The 21728-nt window shown below is 46.3% G+C and overlaps 1 protein-coding gene across 4 annotated transcripts; it reads right to left on the bottom strand.

The window, feature by feature from the left end:
- Window positions 1-3146: 3146 nt before the first annotated feature.
- Window positions 3147-9856, bottom strand: Tektl1 (tektin like 1). Of its 4 annotated transcripts, none has more exons than XM_039079737.2 (7): window positions 9699-9856; window positions 6508-6612; window positions 5029-5227; window positions 4555-4721; window positions 4352-4447; window positions 4152-4265; window positions 3147-3528 (listed from the first exon to the last, which is right to left on the bottom strand). In XM_039079737.2, the coding sequence occupies exons 2-7, from the start codon at window positions 6589-6591 to the stop codon at window positions 3277-3279; spliced, it is 912 nt and encodes a 303-aa protein (XP_038935665.1). In that variant the 5' UTR covers window positions 6592-6612; window positions 9699-9856; the 3' UTR covers window positions 3147-3276. The 4 variants fall into 4 exon arrangements, with proteins under 4 accessions (XP_038935665.1, XP_038935663.1, XP_038935664.1 ...); XM_039079735.2 differs by lacking the exon at window positions 9699-9856 and adding an exon at window positions 8259-9326; XM_039079736.2 differs by lacking the exon at window positions 9699-9856 and adding an exon at window positions 7896-8003.
- Between the last annotated feature and the right edge of the window lie 11872 nt (window positions 9857-21728).

The raw sequence follows: 21728 nt of genomic DNA, 5'->3' as shown, positions 1-21728 counted from the left end.
CTTCTCTAAGGTGTGGATTTGACACCGCCTTATGGCCTCCCAGAGAAAGTGTCTTGCAGAGTCCCTGGAACTCAACCCTTGGGGAGCAGCTGACACCTCTGTAGGATTGTGCAAATGCCGCCTGGGAATATTGTGTAAGGCTGGGTGACAAATGGGGCTGTGTCAGCAACGATGGGGGCAGTGGCATGGGGCAAGGCATCGCTTGCAGAAAGACCATTTGCATCCCTGAGGGTGGTTTCTGAGAATCAACAAGCAGTCCTGTGCTCAGGGAAGGCAGTGCTGGAGCTTAAAAACGGGAGGCTCTACCTACAGGGAAAGCAGCCGGTGGGGTTCACCCTGAAGAATCTCCTAACAGCTTCTTGATTCTGGTCCTGGAGACCCCACCTTTGGAAAACTGCAGGAGTTAATATTAGGCCGCCCTGTCCGGGTTGTTTTCTAGCACATGACTCACATCTTTGTAAGGAACATTCTCGTTAGTGATCGTAGCTATGTTTCACAAAGCCCCTGTGAGTACTGAATCAGCGGACGTGGAACTGTGGCTCCTTTGGGAAATGACGCTTCTGACTACAATTCCACCAAATAATCCACACCCAGCCTTGTTTTCAGCTTCTGTTTAAAGGCACTTTACTTAGGACTTGGATCTCGTTGACCTGTTTACGGGTAAACAACATTGTAATGCGTGCCCGAACGAAGCTTATACGACGTGACGCTTGGCGTGTGTGCGCATGCGTCCATGCATTTGGTTTATGTGTACATGTGTGAATATGGAGGCTAGAGGTTGACGTCAGTTGGTCTCTTCTGTTACTCCTCATGTTACTTTTGACACAGTGTCTAAGTGAATAAGCTTACCAGATTGGTTAGACAGGCTGACCAATGAGCTCTGGGGAGGAAGCTCTGAGGATTCAGACTCAGTTGCCGGGTCTGGCTTTGATATGGGTGTTGGGGATCTGAATTCGGGCCCTCAGTTTCCTGATTGATACACCTCCTCGTCTCCCCTTTTATTAAGATTGTTCATTGGCAGTCTCATCCGGGTTTATGATATGTTCTGGTCACCCACCCACCCACCACCCCATATGCCCCTCCCATTCCAATCTATTGCCTTTTCGGGTTGTTGTCTTTCTGTTCTGTTACCCACTGAGCTTAACCAACGACGTCTGTGTGACCATTGGATTGGACCTAACGACTGGATCCTGGTGTGTTTATCAATGGACTCTCCATTCAAGACACTGACTCCCTGTAGGAGTCTATCAGGAGCTACTATTCATCAGGGAGGAGTAGGGTGCCACGAGTCCCTCCCCGATCCGTATCTGACTGTTGACCGGCTCAGTCTTGCGTAGGCCCAGAGGCAGGCTGCCTCAGCTGGTACGAGTTCATGATTACAACTGTCTTGTCCCGACGATGGCATTCCTTAGCCCTTTGCCTTATCTTCTGGTTCTTACCGTCTTCCACCCCCTCTTCCGCGGCGTTTTCCGGGCCTTCGGGGAGGTGGTAGAAATGTTTGGCTTAGCCCAGCCTTTTTCTTTCTTTCTTTTTTAAGGGAATGTTTCTCCTAGCCCAGGCTGACCTCGAGCTTACTGTGTATCTGAGGGTGAACTCTTGATCTTCCTACCTCCACCCAAATGCTGGCATGACCGATCTGTGTCAACCAACACACCTTGCAGTACGTTTTATTTTTTCCTCCAAGACACAACACGACTTTTTGGGTCAGAGACCTTGGACAGTGTTTCAGCACTAAGCATGGGATGTCATCCGAAACAGTGAAGCCACTATCCAAAAGCACGAGAAGTGCAAAACACAGACTGCCAGGAGAGCGCTTGTTCTCAGTTAGGATGCTGAAGCCAGGAGGAAGGGCCTCTTCTGCTTTGTCCCTGCTAGGGGAGCCTGTGGAGTCAGAATGGCTGGAAACTTTCAGTGCTCAGTGGCAGCAAATGACCTCACACACATCAGTATTGATTGGTGGTTATAAATTTTTTGGGGCATGCACAAATATGGGATCTGATCGGTGAGGATCAATCATCATTTCTTTACTAAGTTCCCTTGTGTTGAGGACTGGAGAGTTGGCTCTGTGGTTAAGAGTGTGTACTGCTCTTGGCAGAGGGTGGGAATTTAGTGCTCAGCTCCCAGCATCAACAAAAAGGTGGCTCACAACACCCTATTACTCCAGCTCTAGGGATCTGATGCCCTCTTCTGGCCTCTGGGGTCAACTGCATGCACATGCCCACAGACCTCGCAAAACAAGTACACATAATTAAACAACAAAACAACAACAAACAACAACAACAACACCCAAAAAACAAAAGGCAAGCAAGCAAACAGAAACTTCCCACAATTCCCTTAGGTTTCATGTACTCCTTCCTGATTGGTTTCCGGAAGAGACTGACAGGTGCTGATGTAGAAGTCTGATCCCTAGGAGTCCTGAGACTTTTCAAGTTGACCCTTGTTGAATCCATGGATTTAGATTCAAAGTGAGACGGCAAAAATCACTCGCCCCTCTTTGTCCGTGGATCTCAGGCCCTGGAATCTAGGGAGAACAGATCACAGAGTTCTTTGCTGGTGTTCAAGGTTACCAGAGCACACATGAGGCACTGAGCTACAACTGGACATGAACAGGGCCACTCGAGGGTCTCTCCCAAAAGAACACTGTGGCTGGGGGGGGGGGGGGGGGGAGGAACAGATTGGAGAGCTTCACAAGGGCAGTGGCCATTTAAGCTGTGCCCACTGCTGCAACCTGCCTAGTTCAGGGCCTGGTACTTTGTGGTATGAGGACAGAAGCAGATGTCAGAGGCATTCTGCTAAGAGGGCAGGCGGTGGATGAAGCTTGGGCAAGCGACTTACCCTCTCTATGACTCAGTTTCCTCCACTGTAACATGGGACTGTTAATATCAGCGTATGTTACTGCTCAAGTTCTGATAGGCAGCGACTGTGCTACAGCCCTTCTGCTGATATATTCATCTGTTATTACCACAACCGGTTAAAAATGGGTGCTATAATATTCATTTTACAGGCCTGAAAGACTGAGGTCAGAGAAGGGCAGGGACTTGCCCAAGGCCGCACAGCTTGAAACCAGCAGCTGGGATTTAAATCCTAACAATTTGACTTCGAGGAGACTCTAGGTTTTGCGGTGTGATTGACGTACAGTAGGTGGATAATAATGATAATATATTTTAATTATACTTCTGTTAGAGGGCGTTTGGAGGGAAGGTTAGTCAGAGGGAAGGGAGGGCCGTTTATCTGGGGGCATCCGCTCCAGCTGCCCAGGGCCAAGGCTAGCTGTGATCACTTGGAGGAGGTATTGGTTCGGCTGCACGGTGGTGGTGTGCGAGGGTCCCAGTCGTTGATCAGGCGCTTCGCCTGCTCATAGCACACGTGCGGGTGGAGCTGGCGTAGGCGCAGACGCACCACATCATAGTCCACATCGTGTCCTATCTTTTTGCAGTTGAGGCTCCAGGCGAGGTTGTCGTGTGTTGTACGGAGTTCTTTTAAGTTCTTTTCCATTTGCAAGTTGTGGCGGGTTAGCAGGTCAGTACCCTAGAAAGGGAGGGGGCAGATATCTTGATGGGGAAGGGCAAAGCCTTGGCGAAGAAGCTGCCAGGTTGAGCTGGGGGCGCGGCGGGGGGGGGGGCAGACCCTGGCAAAGAGAGCAGGGCCCTTACAGTGGAGGGACTGTTCTTTAATAGAGAGACAGCGCCTGTCTGAGCGGGATCAGGGCTTGTGGAGAAGGGGCGTGGCCGCGCTTGGGAGGGGCGTGGGCATTCTGGGGGAGGGGTGCGGCTTTTAGGAAGTAGTGGAGCTCGCAAAGTCATTCTGGGGAGGGTCAAGGCAGAGCTTGGAGGGAAAAAAGCTGGGCCAGGTTTGCCAGAAAACCAAAACAAAACAAAAAAGCAAAACAAAACACAAATACTAAATGGCTGAGATGGCTGAGGGAGGGATGTTCTTACAGCACTAAGAATGGTAGAACACGTGTGAGCAATTTATGTTAAGAGTTTCTGAGTTGTGGGAAGGCCAAACCGTGAATGGTGAGGCCCAGCAACTTGAAAAGCCTGATGTCAGAGGCCGATTGGCAGTGAGCAGTTTTCCCTTGGTCTCGTGTGCTTGGGGAAGGCAGCTTTTACGGATATGATCTCACCTAGGGGGATGTGGAGGGGACATACCTGGGCAAGGCGAGTAGCTTCCGGCAGCTGGGTGCCCACATGTCTCTGATACATGCGAACCAAGGGTCTGTTCAGTTTCTCTCGCGCCTCCAGGTCTCTTTTCAACAAAGGACCCTGGCAAAGTGTGTTTTGGGGAGCAGTGAGGCCGAGCCTACCATATACCTGCCCCTTCCCAAATATTATTCTCCCTCAAACCTTACCTTGATGAGGCCCCGTGTGACATACATTTCTTGATTGAATTTCATGCACCGGTGGATAGTCCCCCTCATTAGCCCTAAAGTCATGGTCATTCTTTCCTGGAGATTGGGGGGTACAGGGGTTTCGTTCTGGGCCACTGTTCCCTCCTTCCCCAACCACTCCAGCAGTAACCATTCTCCGGAGCCCAGCCAGGCAGTGTGGGCACCTTCAACTCCAAGGTCTCGCGCATCTTCTGTGCCAGAGAGTTGCATACACGATCGCTTATCTCCTGTTGTTGATTCTGAATGTCCACCTCGTTCTTCGCCAGCTCGGCTAAGATGTCCTTGGACTCCATCAACAAGCGCTTGGCTTCAAACAAGGCCTTAGCACAGGCTGTGAAAGCACAGGGTGTACACGGGGGCTACAGGCCTCTCCTTGTCTTCCTTTGTCTCTCCTCCCCTTCTCCCCTCTCTATGGTGGTGGGCCAGCGGTGAAGGACCATGGGTTGGGAGAAAGGCCAGGAAAGGGCTCGTAAGCGAGGACAATCTAAATAGTGCCTTGGGTTGGCTTCTTTTGAAGTAGAACCTGTGAATGAATGGGTGCTGTCGGGAGTGTCCAGGGAAAGAGGCCAGGCCAGGCTGTTACTCGAGTAATGGTTTACGGAGCATAGCTTTAGCAGACACCTTTCTGTGGTGCCTACCTGGGGTGTATGCGCCCACGGGGTCAGGAGGAGGCGTTTTCAAGCCCTGAGTTCGAGGAGTTGGGGGTCGGGTGATGTCTACCCACGAGTGGCGGCCAGCCTGCTCCAGAACCTTGTCCAGCGGCTGGTTCATGAGTCCCACAGCTTGCAGCCTTTCCTGACAGTAGAAGTCCAGAGTGTCCCTGCAGGAGGCCAGAGCCTGCGGGCCAAAGAAACAAGGCAGAAAGTAAGCTTGAATGTAGCAGGGAAGAAAAAAGGCAGAAAGTAAGCTTGAATGTAGCGGGGCAGGGCTAAACCCTTCGTAAAGCTCTTGGGCCTTTAAGCTGACTCAGCTCTTCGTTGTATTGAGGCCCGACTTCATCAGATAGAAGTCTTTTTGCACACATATGTCCTTGCAAACATACGTACCTAGATGATGCAGTCTTTTAGTAACTCATGCATTTTCCTGGTGCCTCTTGGTACCCTGAACCAAGATAATAGTTCTGCATGTTTTCTGAAGGGGTTAGCAAACCAAAGCCATACAGACTGCTGGCCCGCTTTAATTTTTATTATTACTATTTTTTTTTTCTGAGACAGTTTCTCTCTGTAGCCCTGGCTGTCCTGGAACTCTCTCTCTGTAGACTGGGCTAGCCTCAAACTAATAGAAGTTCACCAGACTCTGCTTTCTGAGTGCTGGGATTAAAGGTGTGTGCCACCATCCCCTGGCTATTTATTTTAATCAGGACACAGTTGTAAACCTATTCCCGGACACACCCAGTCTGATGACTTTAAGCTGCTCTGGCCTCCTTGAGTAGTTATAACGGGGCATACAGAACACAAGGCTGAAGACATTTGTCATTTGACATTAAGAGAAAGCCTGCTGAGGGCTGGTAAAATGGCTTTAGCAGGTGAAGGGGGCTGCAGCTAATCCTGAAGACATGAGTTTGATACCCAGTACCCATATAATGAAAGGAAAGAACCTACATGGGAACCTTACAACTGTTGGTCATTTCAGCTCAATGAAGAATTGACACTACTGGTTTCTTGGGGGCACCTGCACTGCACACACACACCCTTCCAATATACGCATAATTAAAATAATCAAAAGTGATTCTGTGACGTAACTCAGTGTGTCCAATCCAAGGTGCTTCGAAAAATGTCTTCCCTAAATGGATCCTAATACTTGTGTGCCAGAGACTGTGCTGAGTGGAGATTTGGTGCTTGGCTAACAGGGACGAAATGGTCAGATCCAATTTCCACCAAGAGAAATCTATAGACAGGCTTGACTAGCAGCTGGGTATCAAGAGAATGGGGCTATTTGTTTATTCACTGTTTTTAAAAATGTTTTTATTAGTATATCTTACTTTTACACAATGAGTTTTATTATGACTTTTTTTTTCAGAGCTGTACACAATGCAGTTCGACCATATCCATCCCTGCTTAGGTCAGAGCCCTTTGTGTATTAGGCATCCAGGGGTCCCTCTCCAGGTACCCCCTAACCTTGAGCAAGGCCTCCGATCTTTCCATGTCTTTCTCCATTTTTCTCTTCATGGACTTCAGTTCCTCTCTCTCCCAGACAAGCATGCTGTCAGCCTTGTCTGGGATCTAGAAAGAAAGGGGAGAATTACTCTCAGGAGAAGGCTGGGAGGCGATTTTATCTTTTAGAGTAGAGAGGACTCCCACATCCTATGAACTGCAGCGCTTACAGGGGGAGGAGTTTTGTTCCTTTGGGGAGGCAGCGGGGGTGGTGGGGTGGTGGGGGATGGGTTGAATGCGTGGGGGAGTGAGGGTGTGTCTTTCCAGGAGGTGTGCCTATGACTTGCACAGGGAGCTGTTTACTGGCTTTTTAAAGTTTGCCATTTGGGCGAGGCGGCCTGCCCAGTGAGCTTCCGGGATACCTGTTTCCTGCCCTCACTGTTGGGGCTAAAGGCCCTCTCAGCACAAGCCACCGATTCCGGCTTTTGTGTGGATGCAGAGGATTCAAACTTAGGTCTTTGTATTCACACAGCAAGGGTTCTAACTCACTGAGCTCTCTCTCCAGCTCAGGAATGACTTATTTATTTGTTGTTTGTTAGTTTGTTTGTTTTGTGTGGATTCTTTTTGTTTGAGGCCCAAGGAATCATCAAGTGCTCTTCTTAACCAGGTCTGAGGGCGTGTTTCATCCTTGAAATTGAGGCATCATGGCCTCTTGGCAGAGGCAGATTCTGTGAGTCTGGGAACTTCTTGGAGCAGGGGCAGAAGTGATGTGATACTCAAACTTGGGTTTGCGAATTTCCCTCTCTGGAAAGATTTTTATGCAATGTGACTTGGGGTGGGGGGCTGTCTACCCTCGTAGCTGGGAGGATTTCAAACAGTTTGTCTATTGGGAAAAGGCATCTGGGCTGTCCTTTTGGAAGTACCCTGATAGGAACGAAGACATTCGAAAGAGACACTAAGACCTTCAATCTGATCCCAGGAAACAGGAATTCACTCCAGATATCCCCCATAGGAGAGGGAAAAGGCCTGATGCCAGCTGGAGGAGAAACTTTCATCCCAGAAGGATGGCCACCTTGCTCCAGAGACTGAGCCTAGACAAAAGGTCAGCGATGGGCAGGACCACGCCTTAACTCGCACAGCTTAGATGTGCATAGTGTGGCACCCTCTTTAAACTTTATTCTCTCTCAGGACAATGAAAATGGATAGAAGAGGGTCATCTCTTTGTCCTTCTTCGTGATATGGTCTCATTTGTTAAATAACCTATTCTGTTTTTTACTATTAATTTGGCTGTTCTACTTGGCATATAGAGGATGGATGGCCGAACCTGTTTTCTTGGAGGCACAGGCTGTGACCTCACTTTTGGTAACAATTTTGGGGGAACTCAGGCTTAGGAACTTGGGAGGTATAGCTACCCTATCCTGGGGGTGTCCTCGCTGGAGATGGAGCATAGGGCGTGTTGTCTAGCTGCAGAAGGAAGCATCAACCTGTGCCTCTGGTGTGGTGGCGGGGAGGGTCGCACCTTCTCACATTTGGGTCGGTAGCCCCGCAACTTGACGCTTTGCTCATTGATGAGCAGGCCCTTGCGCACCTCGCTGAGCCTGCGGTCAGTGGCCTCTCGCTGGCGCAGCAGCAGCCGCAGCTGCCCATTGATCTGGTGCTGCGCGCGGCCCAGGCGGGCGGCGGTGAGGCGCGCCCCGCGCGCGTGCGCGTGCACCACCTCGGCGGTTTGCTGGGCACGCGCGTCGCGGTGCATAGGCAGCGGTAGGCGCGCGTACCAGGCCGGGGGTTTCATCTTCCCTTTCCATAGCGTGACGCCTTCGCCGGGAGGTGGCTTTTCCACGGTGCCGCCCCCTTTGAGCATCTCCACTCGAAAGCGCCAGGGTTCCATGTAGGCGGCACGGCCCAAGTGGTGCGCCACGTTTGGGTCCAGCACACTGTCCTTGGGCTGCCACATGGTCACTGCCTCCTTCCCACAGCGATCGGTCAGAAGGTGTGCCTTGCGGGACGTGGCCTTGGCCGCCTGGTGCCATTCTGGAGCTCCAACACGCGAGTCCTGGTCCCGGTCGGTGGAAGGGAGCAACACAGGCATGGTTCCTAACTTGGTACCCGGATTTGGCCCACGATCCCCTCGGAGAATGAACAGGGGTTCACCCACCCCTAACCACACACCACTCTTTCCTGGTGGCTAGAATGAGTGCGCCCAGAGCTCCCTTGGCAACCAGGACAACCTCAGAGACTGCGTTCCAGGGGCGGGGGATGGGAACGGCAAGCTGGAGAACTAGGCCTGGAAATTCAGCCGCTTTTGCAGAGTTCCCTCTCTCGTTTCTCTTGATTTTGGAAAGATGTCAACCAACCTATACCTCGGTCTTGCATTTGGAACATCCTAAGGAATTCACGAACTAGTACTAATATTAGTAGTTTTGAAGTATACACGAATACCATATTTGTGTGTGTTTGTTGGTGAGAAGGAATTGTGCAGTAATTAGTTCATCTTGATAGGTTCCGGGATCAAACTCAGACACTTGGGTTTGGGAAGTGCCTTCGGCTGAGTCATCCTGTGTGTTTGTATACTCTTGAACAGTAAAACAAACAAACACCCCCCCCCCCCCAAATGCTGAATTAAGAATAATTCCTGGGCTGGAGAGATGGCTCAGTGGTTAAGAGCACATATTGTTCTTCCTGAGAACCTGACTTCCATTACTACCACCCACACCAGGTGGTTTACAACTGACTTTAACCCAGGGGAATCTGATATCTCGCACCTCTGTAGGCCCTTGCATTTATGTGCACCGATCCACCCCCCACCGCCACATAATTAAAAAAATAAAAATAAATCTTTTTTAAAAAAGACTACAATTCCTGTAGCTGGGGAGATGGCTCAGCTGGTGAAGTACCTTGCAAACACAACATCTGAATTTGATTTGCAGAACATACATGAAAACATGCCAGGCTGACTTGGTGGTGAGGTTGTAATCTTAGCATCGAGTCTATTCTAAAATGAGGATTTCTGGGCTGGCCGGTCACTAGATGACCCGTCCAGCTCCTGGGTAGTGAGAGACTCTGCCTCAAAAATGGTGGAAGAGCTACTTGAAGAGAGACACATGAAGTTTTATGTACCTTAAACAAACAAACCAAAACACTGCGATTCCATTTAAAATACCATCAAAAAGATTAAAATATGCAATATTCTTAGGATAGTCTAAGTTCTTTCTCACCTCAAAGTTTAGAACTTTTTCCTTCTTGTAGAATTCTCCTTTGCTGACTTCAAGGTTTACTTCAGTTTGGTCTTCAGAACCCAGCTTGTGTATCTTAAAGGAGTCTTTCTCTACTGTGACCACGGGTAGCTTTACCCTCTGATTGCACAGGGTTTTAGTGCAAGCCACCAAAACTAAGAAGAAGATGGTCTTTTAGATGACAGTCACAAAAGAAAAAAAGAAAAATGCCCAAGTCAATGCTTTAGACAATGGAAGCAAACAACAAAGATCAACCAACCAAAGACTCAAAGAAAGAAGAAGAACCAAAGGCTGGAGTCTTTTCAGAAGGGGAGATGAAATAGATACCAGAAGTGGATGGAGGGAAAGGAACTGGGTGAGGGGGTGGAGAAGAGTGGGGGAGGGGATCAGATGTAGGAAGAGCTGGGGAGAGATAAATCATCTGTGGGTGTTTGGGGGGGCATCTCTAGGATATGCCAGAGACCTGGGACTGGGGGAGAGCCCAAGGTGGCTATAGTGATGACTCTAGTTGGAACTCCTAACAGCGGGTGACATGGATCCGGAAATGGCCACTTCCTGTAGTCAGGCAGGACCACCAGGATAAGGACAGCAACCCACCCACAAAACCTTCAACCTAAAATGTGCCCTGCCTACAAGATGTTCAGGGACAAAGATGGAGTGGAGACTGAGGGAAAGGCCAACCAATGACTGCCTCATCCCATGGGCAAGAACCAATCTCTGACACCATGATACTCTGTTATGCTTGCAGACAGGAGACTCGCATAACTGGGCGCTGAGAGGCTCCACCCAGCAGTCAATGGACACAGCCCAAATATTAGATGGAGCTCGGAGAGTCTTGCGGAAGGGTTGGGGGAAGAATCGAGGAACCCAAAGGGGGTAGGGACTCCAGAGAAAGACCAACAGAGTCATAAAACTTGGAACATTGGGGGCTCCCAGAGACCAAATCACCAACCAAAGAGCAAGCATGAACTGGACCTACGTCCACACATATGTGGCAGATGTGGAGCTTGGTCTTCATGCAGGTCCCCCAAAACCTGGAGCAGGGACTGTTTCTGAGTTTGTTGTCTTCCCGTGGATCCTATTCCCTTAACTGGGCTGCCTTGTCTGACCTCAGTGAGTGGATACACCGAGTACTGCAGTGACTGATGCACTGCAGTGGACAGGTGGGTGGGTGGGGGTAGGGAGTAGGGCGGGGAGTGAAGAGGTGGGAGAGGGAAGTTGGGGTAGGGAGTTGTGATACCCAGGGGTACTCTCCCTTCTCAGAGGAGAAGGGGAAGGGATAGGGAGGGGCTATGGGGTGGGACTGGGAGAAGATGGGGACTGATATTGGGATGTAAGGTGGATTAAAAAAAAAAAAAAGATCAGGTTTTTATCTGGATCCCCAACCTCACTGGGCCCAACCTGCAGCTCACTGCTCCCAAACCCCTTGGGAGATAGAGCTCACTGCCCGGACAGGTGGGCACTCCTGAGGCTGCAGAGCTGGAGAGACTACCAATACTGCCTACCCCTGCCCACATCCCTGGCCCAAGAGGAAACTGTATACAGCCTCTGGGAACCGAAAGATAGGGGCACTGGAGCTGCAGGTCACCCCCCTCCCCACGCTCCAGACACTGCCCGGACCTGAAGGGACCAGATCAACAGTTCTCTGCGCCCAAATCCCGTGGGAGGGAGAGCTAAACCTTCAGAGGGTCAGACACGCCTGGGAAGCCAGAAGAGACTATACTCTGCCCACATTTCTGACTCCAGAGGAAAACACCTAACGCCGGTGCACAGGGGCTCCCGGAAAAGGCAGCACAGGCCCTCCTGGTTGCCACCGTCACGGAGAGCTTGAAAGCAGTTCCCCACGAGCAACTTGAGCCGCGGGACCACAGGTAAGACCAACTTTTCTGCTGCAAGAGACCTGCCTGGATGACTCAGGACACAGGCCCACAGGAACAGCTGAAGACCAGTAGACAGGAAAGACTACACGTCCGAAAGCAGAACACTCTGTTCCCATAACTGGCTGAAAGAAAACAGGAAAACAGGTCTACAGCACTCCTGACACACAGGCCTGTATGACGGTCTAGCCACTATCAGAAATAGCAGAACAAAGTAATACCAGAGACAATCTGATGGTGAGAGACAAGCACAGGAACCCAAGCAACAGAAACCAAGACTACATGGCATCATCGGAGTCCAATTCTCCCACCAAAGCAAACACCGAATATCCAAACACACCAGAAAAGCAAGATCTAGATTTAAAATCATATTTGATTATGATGCTGGAGGACTTCAAGAAAGACATGAAGAACTCCCTTAGAGAAATGCAGGAAAACATAAATAAACAAGTAGAAGCCTATAGAGAGGAATCACAAAAATCCCTGAAAGAATTCCAGGAAAACACAATCAAACAGTTGAAGGAATTAAAAATGGAAATAGAAGCAATGAAGAAAGAACACAGAGAAACAACCCTGGATATAGAAAACCAAAGGAAGAGACAAGGAGCCATAGATACAAGCATCACCAACAGAATACAAGAGATAGAAGACAGAATCTCAGGAGCAGAAGATTCCATAGAAATCATCAATACAACTGTCAAAGATAATGTAAAATGGAAAAAGCTACTGGTCCAAAACATACCGGAAATCCAGGACTCAATGAGAAGATCAAACCTAAGGATAATAGGTATAGAAGAGAGTGAAGACTCCCAGCTCAAAGGACCAGTAAATATCTTCAAGAAAATCATAGAAGAAAACTTCCCTAACCTAAAGAAAGAGATGCCCATAAGCATACAAGAAGCCTACAGAACTCCAAATAGATTGGGCCAGAAAAGAAACTCCTCCCGTCACATAATAGTCAAAACACCAAATGCACAAAATAAAGAAAGAATATTAAAAGCAGTAAGGGAAAAAGGTCAAGTAACAAATGAAGGCAGACCTATCAGAATCACACCAGACTTCTCACCAGAGACTGTGAAAGCCAGAAGATCCTGGACAGATGTCATACAGACCCTAAGAGAACACAAATGCCAGCCCAGGTTACTGTATCCTGCAAAACTCTCAATTAACATAGATGGAGAAACCAAGATATTCCATGACAAAACCAAATTTACACAATATCTTTCTACAAATCCAGCCCTACAAAGGATAATAAATGGTAAAGCCCAACATAAGGAGGCAAACTACACCCTAGAAAAAGCAAGAAACTAATCATCTTGGCAACAAATCAAAGAGAAGAAAAGCACACAAACATAACCTCACATCCAAATATGAATATAACAGGAAGCAATAATCACTATTCCTTAATATCTCTCAACATCAATGGACTCAACTCCCCAATAAAAAGACATAGACTAACAAACTGGATATGCAATGAGGACCCTGCATTCTGCTGCCTACAGGAAACACACCTCAGAGACAAAGACAGACACTACCTCAGCGTGAAAGGCTGGAAAACAACTTTCCAAGCAAATGGTCTGAAGAAGGAAGCTGGAGTAGCCATTCTAATATCAAATAAAATCAATTTTCAACTAAAAGTCATCAAAAAATGTAAGGAAGGACACTTCATATTCATCAAAGGAAAAATCCACCAAGATGAACTCTCAATCCTAAATATCTATGCTCCAAATACAAGGGCACCTAAATACATAAAAGAAACCTTACTAAAGCTCAAAACACACATTGCACCTCACACAATAATAGTAGGAGATTTCAACACCCCACTCTCATCAATGGACAGATCATGGAAACAGAAATTAAAGACACAGACCGACTAAGAGAAGTCATGAACCAAATGGACTTAACAGATATTTATAGAACATTCTATCCTAAAGCAAAAGGATATACATTCTTCTCACCACCTCATGGTACTTTCTCCCAAATTGACCATAGAATTGGCCATAAAACAGGCCTCAACAGATACAGAAAGATAGAAATAATCCCATGCGTCCTATCAGACCACCACGGGCTAACGCTGGTCTTCAATAACAATAAGGGAAGAACGTCCACATATACATGGAAGTCGAACAATGCTCTACTCAATGATAACCTGGTCAGGGAAGAAATAAAGAAATAAAAGACTTCTTAGAATTTAATGAAAATGAAGGTACAACATACCCAAACTTATGGGACACAATGAAAGCTGTGCTAAGAGAAAAACTCATAGCTCTGAGTGCCTGCAGAAAGAAACAGGAGAGTGTAGTGAGCCATATTGGATTTGGGCCTGGCCGCTTTGTAACTGTATGGCCACAGTTAAGATTACTGCCATAAAGTCATGGGATTGTTGGACAGAGGCCTCTCCCATGTATTTACGGCACAGGAAGAAAAGACAAAGTAGTAAACAGCGGGTGTCTCCACTGCATGACCTCTGCTGAGCCCGGCTGATGCATGTGGAACTGACACAACCGGACCACACCTGGGTGGTGGTCAATTTACTTCTGCCTTTTACTTCCTCAGCCTTTATCCTTGAGATTTAGGCTGGTCTTCTCGGATTTCTCCCTAATTAATTCAGGTCTCCTAGTCCGTCTTTTGTTACTGAAGTCAGGAGCCAGGTAGTCACGAGCTAGGGTTTCCCACTGTGCTTCCCAGATATTTTCTACCTGGAGAACTTGGGTATATAAGTGGTAAATAAAGCTACAGGAGATTCTTCCTCCTCTCTCTTCCTCTCTTCCTCTCTTCCTCTCCTGGCTTGACACGATAACCTGTGTGTGTGTGTGCGCGTGTTTCTTTCATCCCGTAGGCTTTCGCCCGATTCTCGGTACCGTGTCGGTGCTGGCCCTGACAGGAGAGATCATATGTCACCAGCTTGACAGCACACCTAAAAGCTCTAGAACAAAAAGAAGCAAATACACCCAGGAGGAGTAGAAGGCAGGAAATAATCAAACTCAGAGCTGAAATCAGCCAAGTAGAAACAAAAAGGACCATAGAAAGAATCAACAGAACCAAAAGCTGGTTCTTTGAGAAAATCAACAAGATAGAAAAACTTAGCCAGACTAACGAGAGGACACAGAGAGTGTGTCCAAATTAACAAAATCATAAATGAAAAGGGAGACATAACTACAGAATCGGAGGAAATTCAAAAAATCATCAGATCCTACTACAAAAGTCTATATTCAACAAAACTTGAAAATCTGCAGGAAATGGACAATTTCCTAGACAGATACCAGGTACCGGAGTTAAATCAGGAACAGATAAAACATTTAAACAACCCCATAGCTCCTAACGAAATAGAAGCAGTCATTAAAAGTCTCCCAACTAAAAAGAGCCAGGTCCAGATGGGTTCAGTGCAGAATTCTATCAGACCTTCATAGAAGACTTCATACCAATACTATCCAAACTATTCCACAAAATTGAAACACATGGAGCGCTAACGAATTCCTTCTATCAAGCCACAATTAATCTTATACCTAAACCACACAAAGACCCAACAAAGAGAACTTCAGACCAACTTCCCTTATGAATATTGACGCAAAAATATTCAATAAAATTCTGGCAAACCGAATCCAAGATCACATCAAAACAATCATCCACCATGATCAAGTAGGCTTCATCCCAGGCATGCAGGGATGGTTTAATATACGGAAAATCACCAACGTGATCCATTATATAAACAAACTGAAAGAACAAAACCACATGATCATTTCATTAGATGCTGAGAAAGCATTTGAAAAAATTCAAAACCCCTTCATGATATAAGTCCTGGAAAGAATAGGAATCCAAGGCCCATACCTAAACATAGTAGAAGCCATATACAGCAAACCAGTCGCTAACATTAAACTAAAGGGAGAGAAACTTGAAACAATCCCACTGAAATCAGGGACTAGACAAGGCTGCCCACTCTCTCCCTACTTATTCAATATAGTTCTTGAAGTTCTAGCCAGAGCAATCAGACAACAAAAGGAGATCAAGGGGACACAGATTGGAAAAGAAGAAGTCAAAATATCACTATTTGTAGATGATATGATAGTATATTTAAGTGATCCCAAAAGTTCTACCAGAGAACTACTAAAGCTGGTAAACAACTTCAGCAAAGTTGCTGGGTATAAAATTAACTCAAATAAATCAGTAGCCTTCCTCTACACAAAAGAGAAACAAGCTGAGAAAGAAATTAGGGAAATGACACCCTTCATAATAGTCCCAAATAATATAAAGTACCTCGCTGTGACTTTAACCAAGCAAGTAAAACATCTGTATGATAAGAACTTCAAGCCTCTGAAGAAAGAAATTGAAGAAGACCTCAGAAGATGGAAAGATCTCCCATGCTCATGGACTGGCAGGATTAATATAGTAAAAATGGCCATTTACCAAAAGTGATCCACAGATTCAATGCAATCCCCATCAAAATACCAATCCAATTCTTCAAAGAGTTAGACAGAACAATTTGCAAATTCATCTGGAATAACAAAAACCCAGGATAGCTAAAACTATCCTCAACAATAAAAGGAGTTCTGGCGGAATCACTATCCCTGAACTCAAGCAGTATTACAGAGCAATAGTGATAAAAACTGCATAGTATTGGTACAGAGACAGACAGATAGATCAGTGCAATAGAATTGAAGACCCAGAAATGAACCCACACAGCATGGTCACTTGATTTTTGACAAAGGAGCCAAAACCATCAAATGGAAAAAAGATAACATTTTCAACTAATTTTGCTGGTTCAACTGGAGGTCAACATGTCAAAGAATGCAGATCGATCCATGCTTATCACCCTGTACAAAGCTTAAGTCCAAGTGGATCAAGGACCTCCACATCAAACCAGATACACTCAAACTAATAGAAGAAAAAGTGTGGAAGCATCTCAAACACATGGGCACTGGAGAAAATTTCCTGAACAAAACACCAATGGCTTATGCTCTAAGATCAAGAATTGACAAATTGGATCTCATGAAACTGCAAAGCTTCTGTAAGGCAAAGGACACTGTGGTTAGGACAAAATAGCAACCAACAGATTGGGAAAAGATTTTTACCAATCCTACAACAGATAGAGGCCTTATATCCAAAATATACAAAGAACTCAAGAAGTTAGACCACAGGGAGACAAATAACCCTATTAAAAAATGGGGTTCAGACTAAACAAAGAATTCACAGCTGAGGAATGCCGAATGGCTGAGAAACACCTAAAGAAATGTTCAACATCTTTAGTCATAAGGGAAATGCAAATCAAAACAACCCTGAGATTTCACCTCACACCAGTGAGAATGGCTAAGATCAAAAACTCAGGTGACAGCAAATGCTGGCTGCGGATGTAGAGAAAGAGGAACACTCCTCCATTGTTATTGGGATTGTAGACTGGTACAACCATTCTGGAAATCAGTCTGGAGGTTCCTCAGAAAATTGGACATTGAACTACCTGAGGACACAGTTATACCTCTCTGGGGCATATACCCAAAAGATGCCCTAACATATAACAAAGACACATGCTCCACTATGTTCATCGCAGCCTTATTTATAATAGCCAGAAGCTGGAAAGAACCCAGATGCCCTTCAAAGAGGAATGGATACAGAAAATGTGGTACATCTACACAATGGAATATTACTCAGCTATCAAAAACAATGACTTTATGAAATGCATAGGCAAAAGGATGGGACTGGAAAATATCATCGTGAGTGAGGTAACCCTATCACAGAAAAACACACATGGTATGCACTCATTGATAAGTGTCTATTAGCCCAAATGCTTGAATTACCCTAGATGCACAGAACACATGAAACTCAAGAGGGATGACCAAAATGCAAATGCTTCACTCATTCTTTTAAAGGGGAACAAGAATACCCTTGGGAGGGAATAGGGAGGCAAAGTTTAGATCAGAGGCAGAAGGAACACACATTTAGAGCCTGCCCCACATGTGGCCCATACATATACAGCCACCCAATTAGATAAGAGGAATGAAGCAAAGAAGTGCAGGCCGACAGGAACTGGATGTAGATCTCTCCTGAGAGACACAGCCAGAATACAGCAAATACATAGGTGAATGCCAGCAGCAAACCACTGAACTGAGAACGGGACCCCTGTTGAAGGAATCTTAGAAAGGACTGGAAGAGCTTGAAGGGGCTTGAGACCCCATATGAACAACAATGCCAAGCAACCAGAGCTTCCAGGGACTAAGCCACTACCCAAAGACTATACATGGACTCACCCTGGGCTCCAACCTCATAGGTAGCAATGAATATCCTAGTAAGAGCACCAGTGGAAGGGGAAGCCCTTGGTCCTGCCAAGACTGAACCCCCAGTGAACATGATTGTTGGGGGGAGAGCAGTAATCGGGGGAGGATTGGGAGGGGAACACCAGTATAGAAGGGGAGGAGGAGGGGTTAGGGGGATGTTGGCTGGGAAATCGGGAAAGGGAATAACAATCGAAATGTAAATAAGAAATACTCAAGTTAATAAATATAAAAAAAAGGAAAAAAAAAGGGACAAAAAAAAGAGCTAAAGCCAAACTGCCGCCATCATCAGATAAAACACTCGAATACAAAACCAAAAACCAAAAATCAAAACCAGACATGTTAAAGAAAAAACACATGCAAATATGTAAAAACAAAAACAAAAACCAAACTCCACTCCCCTCCCCCCCAAGAAAACAAACAAACAAAAACCAAAAAACAAAAAACAAAAATTCCCCAAACCCTCAAACCTGCTTCCCTGAGCTAATTTACCTTGTACCTCTAACTTCAGCCTCTTCCTCACTTTTGGGTTTCTCTGATGTGTTGGGTAGTTCTTGCCCCAGGGCCTTTGTTCTTTCTGTGTTCTTTGACTGGCTCTCTTTCTCTTAGTATTTTAAAATCTACCTGAGTTTTTAGTATCTGCTAGATTGGTCGCAGTTACGTCCCTTATGTTAAAGCTTAGTCCTTCGCATGGCAGAAGACACCTCAAGAAGTGGATCCTAGTCAAATGTAGTAAGAGAATTGACGTCGCCCTTGGAAGGAATAAATGCAGCTCTCATGTGATCTTGACTAGTTCAATTTTTTAAAATTCATTTTTGATTATGTACCTGGGCATGTACGTTCAGTGCCTGCAGAGGCCACAAGAGGGCACTGTGAGCCACAATCCTAGGAACTGAACTGGGCAAGGGAAGTTAGAGCTCTTCCCGCTGAGTTGTCTCTCCAGCTCCTTAATTTATATATTTATCATCATGGAATGAACGTATGGACAAGCTCTTCCCCAAGCAGGAGCTGCTGAGAGGGTTTCAGGGGAGGCTGCTCACTTGGGACGCACTCTGGACTCAGCCGTTATCCTTTGCTTCCTCTATGTCCTACATTCTCCGCTCCTTTTTAATTTTAGTATTTTCGTTTTTTGAGAACTTCACATATGAGTTCTGTATTTACATAATTTCCAACTCTCTCCCTTTCAACTCTTCCTACACTCCTCAAATTCATGACTTCTTAAATTCTCTCTCTCTCTCTGTCTCTCTGTCTCTCTGTCTCTCTCTCTCTCCCTCCCTACCTCCTCTCCTCTCCTCTCCTCAATCCGTTTAGTGTTGCTTGTATGTACATGTGCTTAAGTAAGAGCCTAAGGACCAGGATTCTTACTGCTAAATAGTCCCTTCTAGACGTGACAGAGAAGCTGAACTCATGAGGACTTTCTTTTCCTTTCTTCTTTCTTTCTTTCTTTCTTTCTTTCTTTCTTTCTTTCTTTCAATTAGTAGCTGAAGAGATGACTTCAGTGGTTAAGGCCTTTTGTAGAGGAACTGATTTGTGAGTGTGGTAGCTCACAAAGGTCTGAAATTCCAGATCCAGGGAGTCCAACACTCTCTTCTGGCCTCCAAGTGCTCCTGCACTCACATCCATACGGAACCTGTCACCTACACACACACACACACACACACACACACACACACACACACCACAAACAACACACACACACAAACGCACATACACCACAAATCACACACACACGCACATACACCACAAATCACACACACACACACATACACCACAAATAACACACACACACAAGCACATACACCACAAATCACACACACATGCACATACACCACAAATCACACACACACACATACACCACAAATAACACACACACACGCACATACACCACAAATAACACACACGCACATACACCACAAATCACACACACACACACACACACCACAAATAACACACACGCACATACACCACAAATCACACACACACACACACATACACCACACACATACACCACAAATCACACACACACACACACACCACAAATTACACACACACACCACACATCACACACACATATACCACACATCACACACACACATACACCACACATCACACACACACACACACACCACAAATCACACACACACACACCATACATCACACACACTCACACGCACATACCACACATCTCTCACACACACAACACCACACATCACACACATGCACCACACATCACACACACACATCACATACACACACATCACACACACACACCACACATCACACACACACATTATACACACACACACCACAAATCACACACACACACACACCACACATCACACACACACATACCACACATCACACACACACACACACACACACACACCACATCGCACACACATCACATACACCCCCCCCACACACACACAATTTTAAAACCTTATGGTGTGGAGCTCAGAGAACCCTTTGTGGGAGATGGGTCTCTCCTTCCGCCATGTGGGTCTCAGGGATCAAACTCAGGCTGTCAGGTTTTTCAGAAAGTGCTTTACTCACAGAGCCACCTTTCAAGTCCTGATTCCTTTTGTTGACCAGAGGAATTCAGTAGGCTGATTGCTGCCTGCTAAATGTAGACTAGCGTTGTATCCAAATACCAATCTAGCGGAGAGACACTGTCTCAGCTAAGGTTGCTACTGTGATAAAACGCAACGGAAAGCAACTTGTGGAGGAAAGTGCTTATTTGATTTATGTATCCCGAATCACAGTCCACGGAGGGAAGCCAAGGCAAGAAATCAAGCACGGCAGGAACCTGGAGGCAGGAGATGATATAGAGGCCATGGAAGGGTGTTGCTTACTGGGTTTCTCTTTATGCCTTGCTCAACGTGCTTTCTTACTGAACGCAGTACCACTACCCCAAGGATGGCACCACCCACAATGGGCTGGGCTCTCCCTCATCAACCACTAATTAAAAAACGACCTACAGCTAGATCTAATGGAGGGGTTTTCTCAGTTAAGGTTTCTCCCTTCAGATGACTGTAGCTAGTCTGGGTCAAGATGACATAAAGCTAACGACAACAAAAACCCACAGCTCTGCTGGGCCAGTCCTATGGGTGGGGACTTTGTCTCTCACATGGATGTTGTAACTCATTACGATGGTAGATGTGGGTACCTTCTGTCTCATGCTGACTTGCTTTCTTGCTCCTAGGAAAACGTTACTTTTACTAGTGTCTGTTAATAGCACGAGATAATGATTCTCATTGTGATATCTTCATAAAAATATACAGTGAACTTTGATCTGGTTTCCCCTCTTATTAACCTTCCCGTACTTTATGACTTCATACTTAATAACTTCCTGTATTAACCTTTGTACTTCGCCACTTCCTCTGTTTCTTCCCTTTCTGTAACCCGCTCAGTCCAGTTAGTGCTGCTGCTGGAATGTCGACTCTTCTTGTAGGCTTGATCTTTTTGAGGTAATCACAGCTGCAGTGAGTTTGTGACTGCGGTGCTCACGTCACGTCTGGAACACAGCATTTCATAGTCTCCTCCACAGTCTCTGGCCCTTAAATTACTAATGTCCTCTTGTCCTCTCCTCTGGGATGTTTCCTGAGTCTTGGGGCCACAGCCTCTTAGTCTCAGCACATCTGAAACTTATGAGTATCCTCACTAACTGCTCTCTGATGGTAAGTTACTTCTCTACTGGTGAAATAAGCCAATTCAAGCCAGATATATAGGTTTAGGAGGCTGGAGAGATGGCTCAGCGGTTAAGAGCACTGACTGCTCTTCCAGAGGTCCTGAGTCCAATTCCCAGCAACCACATGGTGGCTCACAACCATCTGTAATGGGATCTGATGCCCTTTTATGGTGCATCTGAAAAT

Source organism: Rattus norvegicus, chromosome 7, assembly GCF_036323735.1.
Source record: "Rattus norvegicus strain BN/NHsdMcwi chromosome 7, GRCr8, whole genome shotgun sequence".
Classification (NCBI taxonomy): domain Eukaryota; kingdom Metazoa; phylum Chordata; class Mammalia; order Rodentia; family Muridae; genus Rattus; species Rattus norvegicus.
This window is presented reverse-complemented; position numbering and strand designations above follow the sequence as displayed.